At 44.7% G+C, this 23,470-nt stretch overlaps 1 protein-coding gene and 1 long non-coding RNA gene across 10 annotated transcripts in view; one reads left to right on the forward strand and one right to left on the reverse strand.

Annotated features, from left to right (window-relative positions):
• LOC125753989 (uncharacterized) overlaps positions 1-23,470 on the forward strand; it is a 99,771-nt gene that overhangs the window by 70,438 nt on the left and 5,863 nt on the right. Inside the window, exons 5-7 of one of the 3 annotated variants that reach the window (XR_007407093.1) lie at positions 8,765-8,887; positions 14,681-14,839; positions 20,241-20,476. This is a non-coding gene — a long non-coding RNA (uncharacterized LOC125753989). Of the gene's footprint in view, positions 1-8,764; positions 8,888-10,992; positions 11,722-14,680; positions 14,840-20,240; positions 20,477-23,470 lie in introns of those variants that run through there. The other 2 variants (XR_007407091.1, XR_007407089.1) reach the window with 2 other exon arrangements.
• ZNF704 (zinc finger protein 704) overlaps positions 1-23,470 on the reverse strand; it is a 293,122-nt gene that overhangs the window by 65,194 nt on the left and 204,458 nt on the right. For 5 of the 7 annotated variants that reach the window (XM_049103887.1, XM_025433705.3, XM_035708484.2 and 2 more), the window contains exons 5-9: positions 18,243-18,343; positions 13,342-13,609; positions 10,977-11,081; positions 3,078-3,175; positions 1,316-2,190 (exon numbers count right to left, since the gene is read on the reverse strand). In XM_049103887.1, the coding sequence (XP_048959844.1) occupies positions 2,079-2,190; positions 3,078-3,175; positions 10,977-11,081; positions 13,342-13,609; positions 18,243-18,343 (684 nt within the window). In that variant the 3' untranslated portion in view covers positions 1,316-2,078. Of the gene's footprint in view, positions 1-1,315; positions 2,191-3,077; positions 3,176-6,529; positions 6,798-10,976; positions 11,082-13,341; positions 13,610-16,992; positions 17,246-18,242; positions 18,344-23,470 lie in introns of those variants that run through there. The other 2 variants (XM_049103886.1, XM_049103888.1) reach the window with 2 other exon arrangements.

Raw genomic sequence — 23,470 nt, forward strand, 5'->3', positions numbered from 1 at the left:
CATCGAAGAGGAAAACCTCTGCTCTGGGATTGCATCTCAGCGAACCATCACTTCCGTACACAGTGAACCTGCTCAAATGGTTCTTCAGCTCTGGGCTCGTTGTGGCCACTGGGCAGTCCACCTGCAGCTCAGGCCTCCTGGGCCAGGCCAGAGAGCATCATGCCACAGCAGAGGTTGTCTGTAGGCAGAGCAACAGGACTCCAGGGAGGAGAAAAGAAATGCTGGGGTTGAGGATGCAAATGCATTCCTGCACTTAAAGAAAAAAAGCCCTTTCCTGGCTGACCTTGTAAATGCTAAAACATACATTATAGCTGGTGCTGTAGCTACTAGTGACTGGTAATCATGAAATTAAATGAAGCTCTTTTCCTGCTCTCTTGAAATCACTGTTCTTCGAATAAAAATTAAACGAAGAGGGGAGAACAGGATCCCTTCCAAGGAAGAATGTTTAAAAAGTCAAATGGAAGGTTAAAAAATAAATTGCCCAAATATATGAATGGACAGGTTGTGGATCTCACACTGCGGAACCTCCCCCTGTTTCCCTTGATCATAAGAGGAAAAGGATATTGGTTATTACTAGATGCCTTCTTTCAACTCTTTAAAACAAAAGTGTACGTACAGTCTCTAAACATATATTAAATTTTCCTCTGTGCAATTTCATCGAACATTCCTATGGCTGATCGTAGGCTCCCCGTCCTGACACAGTGCATCCTATAAGGTGCTTTTTAAAAAACTTCTTTGCATAGGTATAGGAGAAACAACTCGTTAAGCAGGGCAGTCCAGAATAGGATAAAGAGACGATGAACTTATAGAGAGAGCCTGACAACTGCTCCCCTCCCCACACCACTACCCCCGAAACCAACCAACCAACCAACCAACATAGGCGCCAGGCGCCAGGTGCGGCCCGGTGCAAACCCTGGCCCTGCTAGACTGAGAGATTCCTATACCAACACGCATTTTCCTTTTGGTGTTCCCTCTGAGCAAATGCTTCTCGAACAGTTCCGACGTTTTTATAAGAAAAATAAAATTTGGGACCCTCCCACGTGCCCCTATCACGTTTATATGGTTCCTGAACCCATCCCCCGGACATGCTAAAGCATAAAACCTATGAAAGTGCACTGGGAACGGATGTTGGCTTGGTGAGCTCGCACGTCTTTCTGGACGGATGGGGACGCGGGCGGCGCACCTGCGGGCGCACCTGCGGGGACAGCCCGAGTTCTCTGCGGTTCCTGACCCGGGTCAGGGGTGGGGTTTTGAGGGCAGGCCCAATGCCCCGCAAGCCTGGCAGCGACGCCCCGGAACGCAGCATCGAGCTTACCCAGGTGGCCTGCCGGCCTCACCGGTGGGCGGCGCGGTCAGCCGCCCGTCTGTCCGCCCGTCTGTCCGCGTCCGTGCCCCGGGGCGCTCGGGCTCCGCTCCGCCTCGGCCGGTCCTCGACGCCGGAACAGACGAGCAGGACGGAGGAGCCAAACCTGCACCTGCCGCGGCCCAGCGTGGTGCGCGCTGCTGGGGGCGGGTGGGAACCGGGGAAGGTCCTATTCACAATGAAAGCGGGTATTGTTCTCTGTACAAATGCTACTGAATAACGTGTAGCCTTGTTTTTTTTTTTTTTTTTTTTTTTTTTAATGTCAAAAAAATCTCAGAGATGGCATGATTCAGAAAGCTTATCAAAATATGCCTCCTCTCTAGGCAAAATGGGCTTTGTTGGTTCAGTTGCTACAGAAGTCCACAGTCGTTTGTTGTTTTTTTTCCAGACCTAGACGTACGGCAAAAACAAAACAAGACAGAAAAGCACAAAAAACCCCCAAAAAACAACAACAAAAAAATAAACCCAAAAGCTGACTTTTCAAGGAAAAAAAATAGAGCTGCCCCACGCTGGATTCTCAGCAAGAGCAGTAAGGGTGGTGACCTTATTTATTTCTTTATTTTTTGCTGTCATTCCACCAAGTTTCCTGGAGGTGCTTTTTTTCCCGGGCTTCAAGTGTGTTTTGTTCAGAAGAAAAAGCATTTTTCCAGAACGTGCGGTGGAGGGCGAGGACAGTGGCCCCCAGGCTGCCGGCTGGGCTGGGCGGACCTGTGTGTCAGTCGGTGAACCTCTGGCAGGCCTTCTTCCAGCGGCAAGCCGTGCACCACAGGTCCCGGTTCTCCATGCCGTACACCTTGCGGCACTTCTTGCCCTCTCCCCGGGGCTTTCTGCAAGACAGGGAAGGGACGTTTACGCCATGGGCATTCTCTGGAGGGCTTGAAATCCCTCGAAAGAGCATGAGACAATATTAAAAAACCTAGTAGGGTTTTTTCTTTTTAGATTTATTATTATTATTTATTTGAGAGAGAGCATGAGAGAGAGAGAGAGAGAGAGGTCACAAGCAGGGGGGAGAGTAGGGAGCCTATGTGGGGACTTGATCCCAGAACTCTGGGATCATGACCTGAGGACAGACACTTGACCCCCTGAGCCACCCAGGCGCCCCTAGTAGGGGTTCTTCCTAGGCCCAGGCTTTACCACCTGCTGGATGTTGTCATGGCCACTACGCTTAGCTATCATGCTTCATTGCTAGAACTCTGAAGACTCTACTGGTCCATTTGTGGGCATGTCCATCTTCATTGGATTGTATTAGACAAGTAAATACAAAAAATGCCAGGAGAGAGTTTTACTCTTTTCAGTTTTAAATATGTGCTTTCAAGTGCTCTCTTGCTTCTCAAATTTCTAGCATTCTGGCTAAGGGAATCCTGAGGAGTTTCTCCTCGATCTGTATTAAAAACTATGCCTTAAAGCTCTTTTAATACAGAGGTTAATGCAGTATGACTTTGAAGAGACCCAGGGATCACCATTACCTATTCTGCAAGAAAACTCACTGCAAACTGTTACCATCCCCCCGCCTCCTCCTCCCCAGCCCAACAACACATCTTCCTTGATAATTGATGGGTGGGCAACAATCATGGCAACAAAAGAAAGGGTGTTTTGTCCATTCCAGGGAAATTTTATGGAAGATCGTATCTCTGGTTTCTTTTTTCCTTGCTATTCTTCGGTTTCTCAGTTAATTCCCATGAGATGAGGAGTGTGGGGTTTCAAGCACTCATACCTCAGGCTGACGGTCCCCCTGGGTGGGGAGGACAAGACTGTGTGAGTGTGCTGCCTCTGCTCTCCTGTGCCCACCGGATGGTTATGTGTTGGTGACACCTGGTAAGTACAGGGAAAAAAAGTTGACGGGGCGGGTTCTCCTCATCATGCATTTAGTTAGCCTTTGCCACATGGGCAATAGTCAACATCAGACACGTAGAGGAAGTGCCACCTTCACAAAGACGTAGGTTCACACAGATAGGGTGATGCTCATGGCAGGATGTAAACGCCCCTCGCCCCCAACCCCCCAAACAGAAAAGACTCGGTAACAATTAATACTTAAAAAATCTTCATGACTTCACGTGTGTATTCCAGGTTGTTTCCCACAGTGACATAATTTCACTCGAATAACATTCCAAACCTTAAAGTAGCATCTCGCTTATACTAAGCCTCATGATCTACCTTTTAAAAAAGACAAATACCTAGAGAGGTTAAGAGAGTCATCTAAAATTATATGGGCAGTCAATGCCAATGAAACAACATGGACCTTGGCCTTCTGTTTGCTCTACGAGATCATTGTCAGCCCCTGAATAAATGGCTTCTTGCATAAGACATCCACACAGCAGAGGGTCAGGTCCAAACAGGGATAAAGGCTACAAGCAAAGAGTCCAAGCAAATCAAGAACAGATGTCATCCACCTGCTATGTGCCAGGTTCACTGACAATAGCTGTAATTGTCACAACTCCCCCACGTGGTAAGTATCATTCTTGTTCCCACTTCTTCTTTTTTTTAAAGGTTTTATTCATTCATGAGAGGCACAGAGAGAGGGGCAGAGACATGGGGAGAGGGAGAAGCAGGCTCCCTGCAAGGAGCCTGATGTGGGACTCGATCCCAGACCCCAGGATCACGCCCTGAGCTGAAGGCAGATGCTCAACTGCTGAACCACCCAAGTGTCCCTTTTCCTCACTTTATAGATGAGGAAACCAAGGCATGGGGAGGTTAGATAACTTGGCCAAGGTCAGGGAACTTGTAACAGCAGAGCTAGCCCTGTAGTGACCTCTTCTGGTGCCAGAGCATGTGCCTGACCACATTATACCTCTGTCTCTCAGTCATAATAACACGAGGGCACCTTGCTCTTGATTCCTCTTACATTTCTTACCAGTCCCTTCACATCACCTGCTCTCATAATACTAAATATTGTCCCAGCACCTGGAATTCTCAACAGCTAAAAAAACGAATTTTTATAAGAAGAAATTATATTTCAAGGAAATATATAGCATTGCCATATATAGAAGAACAGACATTTAATGAATTTAGCAACTTAATTATGTAGAAGCCAACATGGCCATGGAAGAACCATGACCAATTAACAGTCATGGGAACATTCCTAAGGCATAGTTATAGAATTGAATTTCTCTAGGACAGGTGCTACCATTTTTTCTTTTCTTTCAATTCAAAGAAATATACATCAGTGTTATCTTCCTAGATGTTAATTTAAAAACTTAGTAAAAACCTAGCATTTTAAACCACTGTTGCCATGATTCTGAATTATTCTGTACCATTGGTCTTTACTTTTTGCTAAAGCTGGGTAGGCCTGAGGGCCAGGGGTGAGATAATATGTAACTTTTTTAAAAATAAAAGCTTTGGAGTTCACTATATGCATTTGATGTGGATAGATATGTAGGTCTTTCTGGGAGCAGAATGTCCCCCTCCTCCCATCCCCCACACCTACCCTGTGTCCCACCTCTGACCAGAGTGTGTAACAGCAAACCAGAGGGCGCGAATGCTCCAGGTGTTCACAGCCACTGTAGTCATCTAGAATGTGCTCATATGAATTGTTTTAAATGGTCAAGACAATTAAAAAAAAACACCTAAAAATTATTATAAAATTCACAAATTCCCAAAAATACTGCCTTATTTAGTGAGAGAACCAGAAGTTTAGTTGACATGACAGTGACACTACTTCCATCAGCTGGGGATAATGTGGAAGGTTCTAAATTGTGCAAAATTGCCACACCTCTTTTATGTGGGGGGATATGAGATGATAGGGTGTTCTTCATTCGACAAATATTTACGAAGTTCTTACTATGCACCAGGTACTACTGTTCACACAGCTGTGAACAACACCAAGTCTCTGTTCTCATGGAGCAGACATTCGAGTGGGGAGACAGACAACAAATACAAACAAATAAGATCGTTTTAGTGATAAGTGCCTGAAGAAAATAAAATAGGCCAATAGGCAAAGCCTCATCGAGGGAGAGGACACTTATTTATTTTGGCTGGTGAGAAAGCCCCCTTGCCCCGAGGGGTTGCCTTTTATCTTTAGGGTGCTCTGGAGAAGAGGGAAGCAATGACAGAGGCCTCTGAGGTGCACAGTGCCAATGGGGCCAGAAGACGCTTGTGGAGGTTGGGGTAGGAAGACAAGAGGTGATAGATTCAGGTTATGCCTCCTGGTTGTGATGGGGAAATTGGACTTGGCTGTTGTTCCAGGTGCCAAGGAAGCCATTGGAGAGTTTAAAGTGAGACATCTGATTAATGCTTTCAAAAGATCCCTTTGGCTCCTTAGAGAATGCACTGGAGACAGCCTGGAGAGGAGCCCTGGCAGTCGGGTTAAGAGGCTCTTGCACTATTTTGGGGGGAAAGATGTGCCGGCCATCTAGACGGGGGTGTGACAGTGGTGGTAGGAAGGGGCTGGGCCCATAGCAGAATCATGGAAGGGTCTGGGACACACGGAAGGATGGGAAAAAAATGAAGACACATCTTTAGAAGAATCAAGGATGGATCAAGGGGAGTCAAGGTTGAATCCTAGCTTCGGGCCTGAGCAGCTGGAGGGCTGGTGGTGCCATTTACTGAAATGGGAAAACTGGTAATGCGCTTGGTTCGAGGAAGGAGTGAGGATCAGGCTTTTGAAGATTCCAAAAACACCGTTTGAGCCACAGGGGCTGACCACAAAAATAACCCCTGCCTCCAGGCTTTATTCCTGCTAATGGCCTTCTGAACTCAGGCGTTTAGGGGCTGCGTGCAGGGTCCTGTCCAATACCAGCAACCCCCCTGCACCCCATCCCATTCCACTGCAGCCCCAGGTTTTGCTGGGTCCAACACAGCAGATGCCAGGACCTACTTCCCACCTTGGCCTGGGGCTCAGTTCTGTGTGAGGACCAATCTGACCTAACTTGTGAGCTTTCCTGGAGACTTCTAATAGCAAAACAATCGCGGTTTAGTTGGGGGGGGGGGGCGGGGCGTGGGGGGGGGAGAGAAATGGGGAGCCAGGATAGGGAATGGACATTTATTTAGCGCTTGCAAATGGGAAAGGCAGGCTGCCTGAGTTTATATATGATTTCATTTAATCCTCAAGAAACCCCTGCAAGTGAAGTGCTGTTATCTGCATTTTGTAGATAAGATAATTCAGACCTCGAGCCGGGAGGTGGCCTGCACAGCATCCCGGAGTTATAAGTAGCAGTAGTAGTAATTTACCGAGGGCTTGTTACACTAAGTGCCTTTGAGTGCTATCTACTTTCATCTTCACCACGACCCTAGGATAAGTAGTACGGCCATCACGTCCACTTTCTCGATAAGGGAGTGGAGAAGTTCGGTCAAGTTGCCACACAGTAAGTGGTGGGGCCAGTGCTTGAACACAGTCTGTCTCGTACCAGCTGACCTTGGAACTAGTTCGGAATGATGCAAGGCCCTGCTCTTTCCATTCTTCAATCGTGCCATGTAGCTGATGGAAATACGGTGCGCCCTAAAATAAAGCCCCGTGCAGCATTATGTTGGCTATCTCTCCCGGTGGCCTCCACATTTCAATCTTTATTAGACTGGTTTTTTCTTTCCTTTTTAAAAATTTTTTATTAGTTTTATTTATTTATTAAGATTTTATTTATTCAAGAGAGTCACACAGAGAGAGGCAAAGACACAGGCAGAGGGAGAAGCAGGCTCCCTGAGGGGGGAGCCTGATGTGGGACTCGATCCCAGGACCCCGGGATCATGACCTGAACAAAAGGGAGATGTTCAACCACTGAGCCACCCAGGCATTCTGAGTTTAAAGAACTTTATTCTGCAAAGATCATGGCTGATTTCTCCCCCATGCTGAGTATATAGGTCATATACCAGTCAATCTTAAATAGAATACACTTCTTCTGAGCCCTGTATTAAACAGCAATGAGATGCCTCACAGGCAGCAATAATGTTCTGTACTGTGAGCCAGTGCTAGGCACTGTGCTCAACAATACACCTCTCTGAGGTAGACTCAAGTGGAGGGCATTGCTTAAGAGAGGTCATGAGACTGGCTAGATGTCAAAGTTTGTTCAATGGCAGAGCCAGGATTTTGCATCTGAGCCTCATACCAAAGCAGTAAGAATGTTGTGTCCTTCTGTAAATATATCAGGGACATTTCTTTTCTTTGTGATGTTCTATCTCTCAAGTGGAAAAAACAGATCCTTGTCTTGGTGGTAATCTCTTTTAATATACCATTCTGAATTTTCCTTTGAGGTTAAAAAAAAAAAAAAACATAAAAAGCAACCCAGCCAAACATCTCATCATCAAGGACTGCTATTTTAGGTTTGGAGACCCTCCCTCCAGCCTGAAGCCTCCTGGAATGGCCCTTGGATGGCATGTCAGTTTGCTCTTGGTTGCATGGGCTCATTATAGACCGCACGTTCGTGTTAGCCCCGATTCATACATTGACACGGTCATCCCTAATGTGGTTATATTTGGAAACAGGGCCTTTAAGGAAATAATTAAGGATAAATAATGTTAAAAGGCTGGGACTCTGATCCTATAGGATTAGTGTCCTTAAAAGAAGAGATACCAAAGGGCTCTCTCTCCATCCTCCCCCTACACCCCCTCCCTCACCTCCACCAACAGAAAAGGCCACATAAAGACACAGTGAGAAGGTGGCTCTCTACCAGCCATGAAAAGAGCTCTCACCAGGACCTGAACTAGCCAGCACCCAGATCTGGGACTTCTAGCCTCCAAAACTGTGAGAAGATACATTTTGGTTGTTTAAAGCCATCCGGTCTATGGTATTATGTTATGGCAGTATGAGCAGACTCATACAAGGTGAAGAGCTCAGCTTTCTGTCAAGAAAAGACAGAGAAAAGAATGTAGATAATTAGAAGAAAAGATGGGGTCATCCGGGAAAAACAGCTCAAAGATTGCTGTAATTAATGAGGGGTCTTCTCCCCACCCTTCTGTCCATGGCCTTCGGCTAGAAAAGACTGAGCGTCCAGTTACATTTGTAACTATGCAGAACAGCCTTCACCACTCCACACCTCTGGGAAGAGGTCTTACCCAGGGAACTTATTAAAGCCTGATGTTCAGGAAATCTTGTGCAGGCAAATGAATAAATAAAATCCTGCAAACCTTGGGATTTCTCAGAAGGAGATTATTTCCATTCTCTAGGAAGCATATAAAAGCATCCCCTCCTCAATACCAGGTCTCCAAGATGTGGGGGAAAAAAGCAAAACTTAAATGGGGTTGACAGCCTCAGGGTATTTGTTTTGGAGTACAAAGAGAAACGTGTTCTTTAAAGAGCATTTCATAAAATGGGAATTGCTTTGTTCTTCCGTTTGGATACAGTTGAGGCCATCACTAATACTAATTCATTAGCATTGGAAATGTTTAGAGCTTCTGTCTGAAAGCCCTATTACACTGAGTTAGAAAGTAGGAATTCATATGCCTTTAGATTTGACCTGGCTCTCCGTCTCCTAGGGGCAGGGACTGCATTCCTGGAGAATTCAGGAACTGTTGCTGGCACCCAGTCAGTGGACGTGGGCCAGTCCTGTGCTTACGTGGTGTGGCGTTGTACGATCCCCCACCAGAAGGAGGCAAACAGTAAGCACCTACTTTTTTTTTTTTTTTTTTTTTAAAGCCTTGATAGTATAGCAACTTCAGAACATTTTTAATTGTGAGCCTTCTCTCTAGGGTGAAAACAAAGCCTGGGAAAATAGCATCCGCTCCCCTTGTCTTTAGTTTGAAATAGGAATGGCTGCTAAAACAGTCTAAAGTGTTGGCGGAAACATTACACAACCAGATAGACTGAGGATTCTGTGGCGAAAGACTACACTACAAACTACATGAGGATTTTAGTGGGATACCTACTTAACCAGCCACTCTATACATGTGCTGTCAAAGCTCTTGTCTGGACTGTCCCTGGTAACTAATGAAATTAGGGACTTTGAAAAATCTAACACACTGAGATGAGGGTAGAGATACACACAGTGTCCACAGCAGAGAAGAACATTAAAATCTTGCTGCTGGAAAACAAACAATAGAAGGTATCCTGGCTGGTCACTTACTGTGTAAAACATTTGAGAACTTTAGAGGACATGTAGCTAGTCATAAACCACTCGGGGGTTTCTCTACACTTCAGAAGGAGGTGATTTAATTAATAAAGCAAAAGGGAAAGAAACTCCATTTTGGTTGGTCACAGAGGTTACCTGAAAAGACGTCTAAACTGGGCTGTTCCAGCCACTTGCTACACTTGTTTGTACCCCAGGTGAGCAATATGGTATATGCTCTTAAAAATTCTTCTCAAATCAAAGGAATTAACAGGATTCAGAATAGTGAGTCTTTATAATTCTGTATTTGTAGCTGTCTTTCTAGGTTAGAAGGGTTGTCTCAAATGTGATAAAGAAAGCCACTCTGGGTCTTTTTATGTCTACCCCTCAAAAAATAAAGAGAAGTCTCCCAAAGGACTGATTGTTAACCTCTGACACCTTCCTCAGTTGATCATTGTTCTTGCCAGAAGCAAAACTGATACCTGTGTGTTCTCTTCTAATATCTGCTAACAAGATCTCTCCTTGCATTCTTGCTCTTTCAGAGTAGCCAGCCATTATTACTATTTCGTGAAGTGGGTGACTTTCATAATTACTCCAGATCCTTGATTATTATTTAAAAAATCAAATTCCAAGAGTATTTTCTGGAAGCCACAAATTCCCCAAATTGCTGCCAGCAGGATACTTTTTATTGTTGGCTATTCTCCTAGGGAATTTAATAAATATTCATCGACAGGGCACAGCATAATTGATTGAGCTGCTTTCAGTTTTATCAGCCTGGTAGGAGGGCTTAGTATTTTCTGGAAACCTCTAGAAGTTGCCAGTGGTTGACAATAAGAAGCTTTTGTGAGGTCCTTGGGGAGAGCGGTGGAGAGGAGAAAATAAGGATAATGTCTGTTATCATAAGCCACTTTGTGAACCTTATCAGGAGTTATAAACCACTGTGGGCATCAATAGTGTTAGGTCTGTGGATATTCTGTGATAAGCTACAAAAGACCCCATATAATTTTAAATGAATGGTTAGGAATCAAGTTAATTCATGGCGATTTATCAGACAGCAATCATTTACTATGTCAAATCAATTCTTATATACCACTTAAACCTGATTGCATAGTTCAGCACTCTTTATTTTCAGAGTACCCATCAGCATGGATTACTCAAGCTTTGGAAAAAAAAGTGATTTCGTTTTTTTTTTTTTTTGAACCTTTCAAAATGACATACCCACAAACAATAATTTCAAAGTCATAATTTTTATAAAGTTACTCATAACAATAAATATCATGTGTGTACAGGATCTTTTTCTTTTACGTTCAGCGTCTGAGTTCAGCCAGTAATTCTATAAAGCCTTTTGGAAGCATACAGATACACCACGGACACAAACACTCTTGACACATTTCTAACAAGTTGTTTATCAGCAGCTGCACCTCTCCTGGTTTTCTAAAATGCCAGTCGTAACACCTTTTACCACAGACAAGCTGGGCTGGGCTGGACCATGAAATACATGCTGGGGAGTGTACAAGTATCACTTAAGGAATAGTACTTCTGGTATTCTGAGTTTTGCCTTTCTCTTGCATGTTTTTATAATTTGTTCTCTAAATTTATGTTTGGCTTTGACCAGATTTCTGGCTTTTTGTTTTTCTACTTACTGGAATGCCTGTGAAGGTAACTGGAGGAGACTGCCAAGAAATGCTGAAGCTGCTGCCGTTGGGGGTGAACTTGGCCGATCCTGGAATGGTCACGGGGGGTGTGGCCTGTCCCACAGAAAACAGAGAACATTGTTATGAAACAACATTTCTCCTCACAGTCCTAAGCTATCATTGCCAAAGTAGGGCCCCAAAATGGTTTCAGCTGTATTAATAACTTAGACTAATTCTCCAACAGGAGATTAAACATAGCTGAGGAGAATAGCTAGAAATAAGCTTTTTATAAATCTTAGTAATCTAATGAATAAGAGCAGGTTTTTTGCTGATTTCTGAAAAAAAATTTTATTATATGTACATGTACCTATTTTAGGACATAGGCCTATTTGTGTGTAAAACACTATGCCTCACCATCAAATTGGGAAATAAACAACTTTACAGGGATGCTGGGTGTGTAAATTGGTACAACATTTGGGGAGGGTAATTTGGCAATATATATCAAAATTCTTAGTATTTTGTATATTAGCTATGCCACTTTTAGAATTCATTCTAACGAAATGGATATAAAGATGTTCATTGCAGAACTATGTATTATGTAAAAAAAACCCCTGGAAATGCAAGTGTCCAATAATAGGGATGTAGGTACGTAAGTCATGATATACCCACAGACTGATGCTGTTGAAGAATACTTGTTGGCATGGGAAAATGTTCATGATATATTAAATGGCAAAAACAAAGCACAAGAAAAACAGTACTATGGTAAATTACTTTTTTAAAAATGACTATATATACATCGAACAAAGTCTTGAAGGACATACAAAAAATATTAACCAAGGAGCTTTCTTGTTGTTGCGGTTCAGGGATGAATTTTCTTCATTTGCTTGTGTTTTTAATACTTTTGATGCTGAACATTCATAATGTCTATAAATAGAATAATCCCAATATTATGAATACATGGTTTGGGAAGGACCTTTTAGATCACCTCGTGCATGTTCCAACTCTCATATAGATGAGCAAAATAGTTGAAATTGGTTCAGGCCCATGATTTCAAACCAGTGTTCTGAATACAACACTGACAAACAAAAACAAAGAAATTAAGTATTCTTTTTGACCAACATAACAAGAGTCAGGAATGAAATTTATTGCATCAACTAATTTAATAATTAGCTCTATTCCATTGCTCTTGACTGTAAGCCTATTAAATCAGTGGCTGGGTACTTCTACAGGTTTAGTTTTTCTAATTATAGATGTAGTTGCTCGTGACAGTGGTTTTATAACTGGCACCACTGGAAAATATTTTGGCAATACATAGCAAGAGCCATAAGCTGTTCATGTTATATCCTGTGACTCAATAATTATTCTTCTGGGAATTCAAAGGGAAAAAAACAAAAGCTACTGGCATGGAGGTGTTCGTAGTAGAGTTATTAATGATAGTGGAAAAACTGGAGAGATTAAAGAGGAGAGAGCTAACGGTAAGAGAATGACTAAAACAACTTGGTGTTTCGATTTAACTGAAAACTAGTCAGTTATATGGAAAATGTTTATAAAACCAGGGTGGGAGAACACAATTACAAATATGGACAGGAGTTTTTTTTTTTTTTTCTTTTTAGGTTGTACAGAGTAGTTGAGAATTCTGGGGAAAAAAGCTTTCTTAAAATTGAATGTTTTGATATGTCATTAAAACAAATCAACATTTAAAAGAGTTAATAAATGCTGGGGGGACAGAAGAGCTTTAGCTGTGTCCTATTTGCAGGATTTGTCCGTAAGGTCTTTTGGGACTTTAGAGTGAAGCAGATCACCTGGAGGGTCTGTCACAATGCAGACTGCTGGACCCCCAGCCCTCCCTCCTGCCCAAAAGGTCTGGGGCTGCCCCAAGAGTTTACATTTCTGACAAGTTCCTAGGTGATGTTGACACTGCTATTTGGGGAACACTGATCATCACTGCTCTGATCTGTGAGGGTTAGTTACCAATTCAGAAGACAGGGCATGAAGTCCCAGAGTTGGGACACAGTGCGGTTATGTCATTGTGCCAAAGCTTTCGGTGCTCACTTTTTCACTTATATTTTTTTATTTAACAGATACTTAGATCGTGGGCCAGGCACAATTGTGAGATCTTTACAATATTAAGGATTTTGAGTCCTATGACAACCTCTAAGGGGTTGGATCTTTAGTCAATATTGGGGAGTCCAAGGACCCCCAGAGTCCCATCTGTGTGAGGTCTGAACTTTAAAAGGAGAAAAAGAAAAAAAGAACTCAGCTATTAGCCTACTTGTGTGATGCTGTTTTTGCACCCTTTCCAGTGCAAAAGCAGAATGCTATTGCTTTTGGTGGGGGGTCAGAGTGGTTACCCCCAAGGTCCTTTGCAAGTCACCTGGTAAGCATGGTCGGTGTGCACGAGGTAGAGGGTGGTGGGAGCTGAGCGGCTCAAGGGTGTCATCAATTTAGTCTCAGTTTTGGCACAAGGAGTTTCTGTTCGGCTTGAATCTGGGATGGGGAAAGTGGGAGGTGAAGCCAGGGACTGAGAAGGTGACACCGGGGCCAGGCTGCTCAGTCCATCTGCCACTGAGTCTGTGTTGAGCTTGATCTCAGTGTAGTAAAAGTCCTCTTCTCCATCACTGTAGTCGGAATCCCCAACACGCCTGGGGCAAAAGAGAGCAAAACATGATGACACGAACCCAGTCTGCCTTCTTGCCCCGAAATCTTGCACTTTCTCTTCCCTCTGTCTGGAATGCTTTTCCCCTGTCTGGTCTGTCTGGCAAACTCTGACTTATCCTGCAACACTCAACTCCACTGTCCACTTGCAGGGAAGCCTTCCTTGACCTCTTAAAACAATTTATTTAACCAATCAGTTATTCAGCAATAAGTTACTGAGAGCCTATTACACCCAGGCACTTTTCTAGGGTCTCCTGATAGCATGATGAACAAAGCAGAGATTATAATGAATTTATATATTTATTTATACTTTACATTTTTACATTATTTATTTTTAAACTTTTTTTAAAGATTTTATTTATTTATTCATGAGAGCACACACACACACACACACACACACACACAGAGAGAGAGAGAGAGAGAGAGAGAGAGAGAGACATAGGCAGAGAGAGAAGCAGGCTCCATGCCGGGAGCCCAACGTGAGACTTGATCTCGGTTCTCCAGGATCATGTCCTGGACTGAAGGCGGAGCTAAACCGCTGAGCCACCCAGGCTGCCCTTATTTATATATTTAAATTGTGATGGGATTTACATCCTAGTGGGGGATGCAGACAGGAAACCCACAAAGAAATGCATATTTAATATGTCAAGTAGGGACATATCCCGGAAAGAAAAATTAAAACAGATTTAGCATCCTTTAGCAGGGTAACTGATGAAGGGTGGGCATTTATTTTAAAGAGAAATGTCCAGAGGAAGTCTCACTGAAGTGGTGACATTTGATCGGGGGCATGAGTGACATGAAGGAAAAACCCGCACCAGCAGCACATAGCCCTAGGGAGGGCAGGTTTGGTGTTTTCCACGCAGGGCAGAGAGGCCAGTGGCTGGTGCTCAGGGCACCAGGCTGGTGAACAGAGGCAGATGCAAGATGGCACAGGGCCGTGTAGTCCACGGAATGGCTCTGCATGTCATTCTCAGTGTAATGGAAGCCAGAGGGCTTGTGAGGAATATAAGGTACTTTTTATTTTATTTTTTTTTAAAGATTATTTATTTACTTATTAGAGAGAGAGAGCACAGAGAGGAGGAGGAGGAAAGGTGGAGAAGTGGACTCCCCACCGAGCAAGGAGCCCAACATGGGACTCAATCCCAGGACCCCTGGAATCACGACCTGAGCCAAAGACAGATGCTTAACCAACAGAACCACCCAGACGACACTATAAGGTACTTTTTAGAAGGATCACTCTGGCTAGTGTCTGGAGAATAGGGGACAGAGGGCAAGAGCCAGAGGGGGAGGCTGGCAAGGAGGCTGTTGGTGCAGGTGAGCCGTAGCCACTGTCCGGGCGAGGGGGGCTGGTGATGGAAGTGCCCAGAAGTCAAATTTGGGATTGAAGGTTAGGAGTCAGGACTTGGCTCCTCACTGCTAGATCGTCTGAGCTCCCTTTGAAGAGTATTAATTCTTATTCACTTTATTTAATTATTTGGCACATTTCTGTAATTTTTTTTTAAACCCTTGCCACCTCCCTAAGACTGTGCGCCTCTTGGGCTACATCTTGTTCGTTCTGTGTCACTCCACACACATCGATGTTTCTGGCACAAAGTGCCTGTTAAATGTTGAATGGATGAAGCTGGTGTCCTTGAGCATTAATCCTGGAGTCAGATTTCCTGGGTTCAAATCCTGATACCTTCCAGCTGTGTGTGTGACTGTGGCAGCCGACAGGCCCAGTGCCTCGGGCTCTTCACTGATAAAATGGGGATAATCATAGTGCCTGCTTATTGTGAGGATTAAGCCAATAAATGTAGAGGCTGTAGAGGCGTGCCTCATGTATAGTAAGCACCGAGTGCTTATCGAATTAAAATGAAGTTGGAGTTAGAAGGCCTCCATGTTTACTACTGCTCAGAGCAATCTCTTCATGGTGCTGAGTTCTCCATGAGACATGGGCAACTGTACTTTCCCACAGAAAGTTTTGAGTAAAATAAAATAACCATCAATCTCTTTAGAAAAGATGTGTTTGATTTAATTTCCAGAGACATGGTGCACATCTAGCCACCTGGCTTTATAAGGTGGCCTCTGTACGTCTCCCTTCCATGAGGTAGCCCCAGATTTCATGAACATATCCAGCAGTAGTAGATCACTCACTTGGAATAAACTTTTTTTTCCCCCCTACTCCCAAGCCCTATATAGAACCTAATATAAAAAATCTCTCCGTCTCGTGGGCCTTTCTGTTTGGTCAAATCAGCGGCTTCTCCCAGCCTTGTCCCATGTCCCCGGAGCTCTCAGGCTGGGGCGTCTGGGGAGGTGTCTCTGCTCTCCCAGGTCTGGCAGGGCTTGGCTTTGTGACAAGCATACCATTAAAGACCCCAGAGAGTGGACCCAAGAATGTGCGCCTGTTCTATTCCTGTCCCCACTTCCTTTCCAGTAAAGGGCAGGCCGAGTGGCTACTGACTGCTGAGTGCTACTAATAGACACACAGGCCTAGGGGAAATTGTGTGTCCCACATGGGGATAAATCAGGATCAGCCCCTGGTGTACAAAAGTGGAGTGAGATTTAAGAGAAAAACAGTGTTTTTTTCTTATACTCTTGGCGGGCACTGCAGCTATAGCAGATGTGATATACATATTTTTGGGGGCGGGGGCTCCCCTGCCTTCCCTGCCAGCCAACATGCATTGAAAATGTTCCATCATCCTACATCCCATAATCGAGCTCATGGATGAAAGCAAAGGTGATTTTCCTCTCCCAGTTCATGAGAGAGCTCAGGCCTCAGGCTTCATATGCACAGACTGGCCTCGGAGTTCTGCTAACCCAGGCCCATCCCTGTGCAGTGGCTGGCAGGGTTGTGAATCCTGATGCACCCAGACAATTTAAAAAGCACAGTGTAGGGGCACCTGGGTGGCTCAGTTGGTTAAGTGTTTGGCTTCAGCTCAGGTCGTGATCCCAGGGGCCTGAGATGGAGCCCTGTGTCTGGCTCCCTGCTCAGCGGAGAGCCTCCTTCTCCCCCTGCTTGTGCTCTCGCTCTTTCTCTCTCTCTGTGTCAAATAAATAAGTAAAATCTTTTTTTAAAAAAATGCACAGTGTAAAAGGAATCCTAGGGAAGCAAACACTAGTGGCTACATTTTGAATTTTGCCCACCTTGAGAGCAGCCCGGAAGCTCAAAGAAAAATCGTGAGATGCCACTTATAGTCTATAAATACATATATGTGGCATGGACTTCTTCGAGGTACCGAATAGGATTCAGTTTTCTAGGCAGATGGACTTTAAAACAAATACCCTAGCTCCTGATTATAGCTTCAGGAAGTTTTTTCTAGACCTTTAAATAACTCGGAGCTATTTACATGATGAGTTGTCCTGACAATGAGGCTTGAGGGGAGACACTGGAGGATTTCCTTCCCTGGAGACTTCAGGAACAGGAGTGAGGGTGTTCTGCGGTGTTTCGGTGGGGTATTTCTTGGAGGGTAAAGGTAGACACGACCCCCCTGGTGAGGGGAGCAGAAGCCCAGCCCTGCTGCACCACACCTACAGGGCTTGGTAACCTCCTGTGTGCTGTTCTCTGGAAGGGTCTGGCTGTGTCCCCAAACATCAGTAAGTGAGCTAGACTCCTGCTTCTCTCCACAGTCACTGAAGGAGCCCACCTGCACAGACCAGCAAAATTACTGTAGAGAGCCCACTATTATTTTCTTTTAATACCACTTTTTTTTATGGATGATGCATTTCCTAAATTTGTCCCTTGCTTGGCCGAGTGACTGGAGTGTTTATTTCTCGACACTCATCTCATTGAAAGGACTCCTTTGTCCAAGCGTTTGGGGACTTGGTCATGCATTTGGATTTGCCTTATACACACTGGCTATGGCTTACAGCCTCCCAAGCTCCTCCGGAGTCCAATGTTCCTGGGCAGGAAAGACCCAGAGCCAACAGGACAAGACTGCGGAACCTCCACTGCCCCGTAGTGTGACTCCTTATCACTGCTGCTGGAAACTGCGTGTTCGCTTTCCTTAAAACGGCTTTTAAATAACCCAAGGAAAAGCATAGATCGTACACATAAAGGGCTTATCTGAACAACAGAAAATGAAGGAGCCAAGTCATCAGGTGTCATAAGAGTAGAAACCACAGCGCCGATTGGCACAGTGGTTCTTAAACCCTTTTCTGGCTATCTATGTGCTTTTAAGACTCAAAGTCATGAATATTCCCCATTGGGAAAAATGGACATCGAATTTGACAATTTCAGGGGGTCCAAGGAACCTACTCTACGCTAGCATTTTATATTTTACAAATCACGCTCACATCCATTTTATTTTTGACTCCTTACACATGACCTGGCTGGGCTGATATTACTATTAGCCTCATTTTCAGAGGGAACTGAGGCTCTGAGCAGTGACTTGCCTAAGGTTACTTGGTAACTAAATTGAGGAGGCTTTGCAAGGTTACATCCATATTCTTTCCACTGTGCCATACTGGCCTATATTTGAGTGGCCGTCTCCATAGGGGTTAGGAAGACCAAGCAAGCCCAGTCTCTATTCCTGTGTTCAGAACTTTTAAGGCATAGTGTGGTGTATAATATCTGAGTGCAGGTGACCCTAGATTGAACTCGTGGAGACTAAACATCAAGCCCTGAAGGGAGGGTTGCCTTACCCAAGATGAATGGTCCGTATGTGTTTCTGGATACCTGCTGCAGTGCTCAGCACCTTCCCGCAGTTTTTCCAGAGGCATTTGAACATCACCTTCATAGAATTCTGTAAACAGGAGAAAATTACATTGAAATGAAAATTAACCCATCAATATTTTCTGTCATCCCAACACATTTCTTCCCGTTTTGTTAGGAAAGTAACAAATTGGGCACCTGGGTGGCTCAGTCGGTTAAGCATCTGCCTTCAGCTCAGGTCATGATCCTGGGGTCCTGGGATGGAGCCCGCATCAGGCTTCCTGCTCATCGGGGAGCCTGCTTCTCCCTCCCCCTCTCTCCCCCCCTCCCACCCCACTCATGCACGCTCTTTCTCCAATCAATCAATCGATCTTAAAAAAAAAAAAAAGGGAAGGTAAGAACTTGAGGTGCCTGGGTAGCTCAGTCAGTTAAACGTCTGACTGGATTTGGGCTCAGGTCATGATCTCAGGGTCATGGGATCAAGCCCTGCGTTGGACTCAGTGCTCAATAGGGACTTTGCTTCAGATTCTCTTCTGTTCCTTCTCCTTCTGCCCCCCCCACTCTCTCTCCCTCCAAAATAAATAAGTCTTAAAAAAGAAGGGTGGCAACTTCCCATCATCTTGAGTATAATTCAGCATGCCATTCTAGGGAACACCCCCCCCCCCCCCCCCAGCTGGTGACGATCTTGCTGACCTCAGACGTTTTCCTGCATCCTTCATGGATAGTAAGTCGCTCTGAATATTTAGTTCATTTTCATTAAGGTGGTCACAGTGCCATTAGTTAGGCATTAATGATGGTATCTAACATTAGTTGAGCACTTACCATATGCCAAGTGCTGTTAAAAAAGTTTATCTCATATAATTCCAAGAGATAAATCCTATTATTGCCACCATTGTATAGATTCATAGAGTTTCAGTAAATGGTGCTCAGTGAATGAACCAGCTTCTAGCAAAGCTGGGAATCCAGGCAGTTCGGCACCAGGAATTGCCCTTTCCTCTAGGACACAATGCCACCTTCTCTTACGAGGGTCTCAGTGTTTCCCCAAAACAGCACAGCGATTGAGAGCACTGATTTTGGACTTACTTTCTCAAGTACCTGTCTCATGGGGTTATTAATGGATTAAATGAGGTCATGAAAGTGAATCCTTCAGCACAACACCAACAGGAGTAATAATTATTCAACCAGTGGTAGTTGTCATGGTATTATTATGATTATACTTCCTGAAATGAATGTGCCAGGAGATTAGTTTTCTCCAGAGAGGGCCCTTGTCCTTGAGATGCCACCGTTTGGCTGATTATTCCCACAGGCCTGGTGATAGTCACTGCTGTGTGCTCACGAAGCCCCGTTTTCTCTTCCTCTGAGTACACAGCCAGACCCCATTTCCCAGCCTCCCTTGCAGTCAGGTGGGGGCAGGTGACTGAATTAGGATAATGGAATGGGGGCAGAAGCAATATATATTCCTTCTGAGACTTGTCCCTCAACTACCTGGCAACCAGTATGGCACTCAAGGACTTAAGGTACAGCAGAACCACTTAACGGGGTGGGGGGGTTCTCAATCTTTTGCTTGCCTTGCACCCTTTTGGCAGTTTCACTAAACCTATGGAAAGGGATTTTTTTTAACATTTAAAATAAAACACATAGAAATACAAAAAAGAGCAAGTGTACTGAAATACAGTTATCAAAGTATTACAAGTATTTTGTGATATGGTTCTCCATGCACTCTTTAATTAACATATTGAATAGCAAGATCTTGAAGTGAGTCTAATGACTAACCATAATTTCAAAGCATTGTTAAGCCTAAATGATATTTCATGATAGCTGCTAAAATTGTAATGTGATATGAAAATACCTATGCTTTCAATCGGTAGTAAAGTCACAGGTGGCACTAATATTATGGTTTGATGCTGTCAACCATTATTACAGGACACGTGGAATTATAGTTAAGAGCTTAATGATAATGAAAATATATACTTTTTCCCCACTCCAAGTTCACAGACCCTCTGAATTCTGTATACCCTTTTGGAGACCTGTGGACTTCAGGTTAAGAACCCCTGCAGTAGGAGGAAGGAGCCTGGGTCGCTGGAGGAGAGATACCCCCTTCACCATTCCCACTGACCTGATTGGATTGTGACATATGAAATAAATAAACCTTCACAGTGTTAAGCCACGGACGTTTAGAAATAGGCTGTTCCAACAGTAAGCCTGCCCTTCCTTACCAATAAACACAGTAGCGGTGACACCTTCCCTGAACTGAGGGTATTGATGTCACTTTGTTTACAAGCCCGGTAGGATTTATTTCTGCCATCAAGCCCTTGTGGGGACCCAGCAGTATATGCCCTGTTCTGTGGAGCAATCATGTACACATTTAGAAGACAACTCACTCAGGTATTGCCGATGGGATTAGTATCCTGATCCAGGTGGCCACCCCCCCACACCCCGAAGACTTTTGGTGTATTTCTCAATTGAAAAGACACCTGGGAACTTCAGGAACTGAGGATATCCTGTGTGTTGGGGAATGGACACTTTCAGCAAGGCGAGTGGAGGAAAAATCACAGCAGGGCACAGCTGCAGTCAGCGAGGTAAGTTGAGGCATAGCAGCAGGAGTCCGGTAGCCCGCTGTGCCCCTGAGGCCCTGCCTAGGTGGCGGGCACTCATGACCCAGCAACCTAGCCATCCCCGCCTCAGGCCTGGGCATCACGAGCCGCTGGGGGCTGCTCGCCAGGGCAGTGGGCAGTACTGAGCTTCATAGAAGCTGCCGCTATGAGGAGCTGGGGCTGGAGCCTGAGAAGGGTGTGAAGGAAGCTGAGAAGCAAACACACGCTTAGGAGACTTTAAAGTACATGATCCTAATGAGTCTGTGTTTATTCTAAGGAGACTGTTCACAAATCTCAGGCTCCCTGATCTCCTTGGGCCATTGATGTAAACACACGGTCTGTAAGATGAACAAAAGGGGGAGAGTTTAAATCCTACCCCCTTGGCCCCAGAGGTTCACAGAAAGGAACTCTGTTTGGTATTTTTTATTCAAAGCACATAATGACTTAACAATATTAAGGAATAAACCCTCACACTAGGAGTGCTTTTTACCCATTTTTCAAACAATGAAACTATTAAAATATTTTCCACTTAAGGGAGTTAATGACTCAAACCAAAATTACATGTATCTTGAGAGTCCAAATGTCTGTCTGGAAATAAAGTCATGATAGATGAAAACACTTTTTAAAAAGATTTTATGTATTTGAGAGAGAGTGAGCGAGCACAAGCGGGGGGGGGGGCGCGGCCTGTAAGACTGTAAGACAATTGATGCAAGACTCGATTGCAGGACCCCAGGATCATGACCTGAGCTGAAAGCAGCTGCTTAACTAACCAAGCCACCCGGGTGCCCCTGAAAATAATTTTTGATTCATTCCAAACCTTTTTGCTGATGGTATCATTCGATTAAACTAAACAGCTATTTAGCAAGGAATATTATAGGTGCCAGGGAGAGAAAGAGAGAGAGAGAGAGAGAGAAACTGCTCTCCAAGAATTTACATGCTAGTGGGGGAGAGACAGAGATGCTAATGAACAGTAACTGCTTCAGCTCTGGTAAGGTTGATGGAGAGGGGAATGGAGCAGCTGTAGATCAGAGAAGACCTCTAGAAGGTGACTTTTGAGCTGGGACCTAAAGGTTGGAGCAGCAGGGAGCCATGCTAAGAGCTGGCGTTTTCCAGGGCAAAGAGGAAGAAGGCAGACTGGAGGGCCAGAAAGAGGAGTGAGTTTGGATGGTAATGAGGGAGGGGGGCGCCTGGGTGGCCCAGTGGGTTAAGCATCCATCTTCAGCTCAGGTCATGATCCCGGGGTCCTGGGATCTAGCCTACTTCTCCTTCTCCCTCTGTGCTCTCTCTCTCAAATAAATAAATAAATAAATACATTTAAAAAATAGAAGAAAATGAGGGAGTGGGTGGGGGGTGTGGAGGGGAGAGAAAGAGAGAGAGAAGGATCTGAGATAGATAGACAAGGAGGGCCAGATCTTGAGGGTCTTGTAGGTAAAAGTAAGGAATTTGGACTTTATTCTGAAATAAAAGAGAAGCTACTGAAGGGGTTTAAGCAGGGGGTTGATACTGTAGGATTTGGGTTTAAAAAAAACACTGTTTTGGGGAGAGAGCAATAATTGCCCGTGTTATGCTACGGCGGGTCAGAGAAAATGGTGGATGGAAGAAGACCGGCAGTGAGCATGGAGGAAAGCAGATACACTTAGGATGTATTCTGGAGGCAGATCCAACAGTACTTGCTCTGGGTTGAATACGACAAATGTTAAAATGGATGGTGTTAAAGACGACTTCCACCGCTAGGCAAGTTGTGGTTGTGTTTCGAATATGCTAATTTAGAGATACCTATTATAGGTCATGGAGAGGTGACATGTAGGACACTGGACATATGAGTCTGGAACTTAGGGAAGGTCAGGGTGAGAGGCAGAAATCTGGAGTCAGGACCTGAAGGATTACTGATAACTTCGTTCTGGATGAACTCATGTGGGGAAAAATGCAACTAGAGATGAGTAGAAGGCCAAGGACTCTGCAGCATCCAGTATTTTCCATTGGAGAGGGAGCAGGAGCAGTCAGAGAGAGAGAGAGAGGAGATCAGGACAGTGTGGTATTACAGCACAGGTGGAAAAAGTGTTCAAGAAGGAAGATGTGGCCAACTGCGTGGAATGAGGACTGGGAAGAGTCCTACGGACCATACATGGAGGCTGTCGGTGGCCCATGTAGGGCAAGCGCAGGTTTCATGGGGTAGTGGGGTTGGAAGTCAGAGGTCCAGGGGTTGGTGAGTAAGTGGGATTGAAAGGAGTGGAGTAAATGCCACCTTTTCCAGGAAAGGTGGCTGATATATGTGAGTAGTAATGGGAGAGTTTGTAGAGATGAGTGATACTGAAGTGAGTTTTTAGGTTGATGGGAACAGTTGCAAAGGAAGAAGAGGGACAACGTAGTAGAGATATGGGGGAAGATGAGAGGGGGAGAGGCCTTGCAAAAGAAAGAGGCTTCGGCATTAGCGCCTCCAGCAGGGGAGGAGGGGAGGGCTGCCCTGGATGGCAGCAGGGCAGTTCTCCCCTGGAAGAAAAGAAAACCAAGGGATGGATGCAGATTCAGGTAGTTTGCTGACTTTTTTTTTTTTTTTTTTTTAAAGGCATTCCTGTCTGAATGCTTCTAATTTTCAGTGAGGTAGGAAGTGAGGTCAAAGCAAA

The sequence above is a fragment of the Canis lupus genome, chromosome 29 (assembly GCF_003254725.2).
Source record: "Canis lupus dingo isolate Sandy chromosome 29, ASM325472v2, whole genome shotgun sequence".
In the NCBI taxonomy this organism is placed as follows: Eukaryota; Metazoa; Chordata; class Mammalia; order Carnivora; family Canidae; genus Canis; species Canis lupus.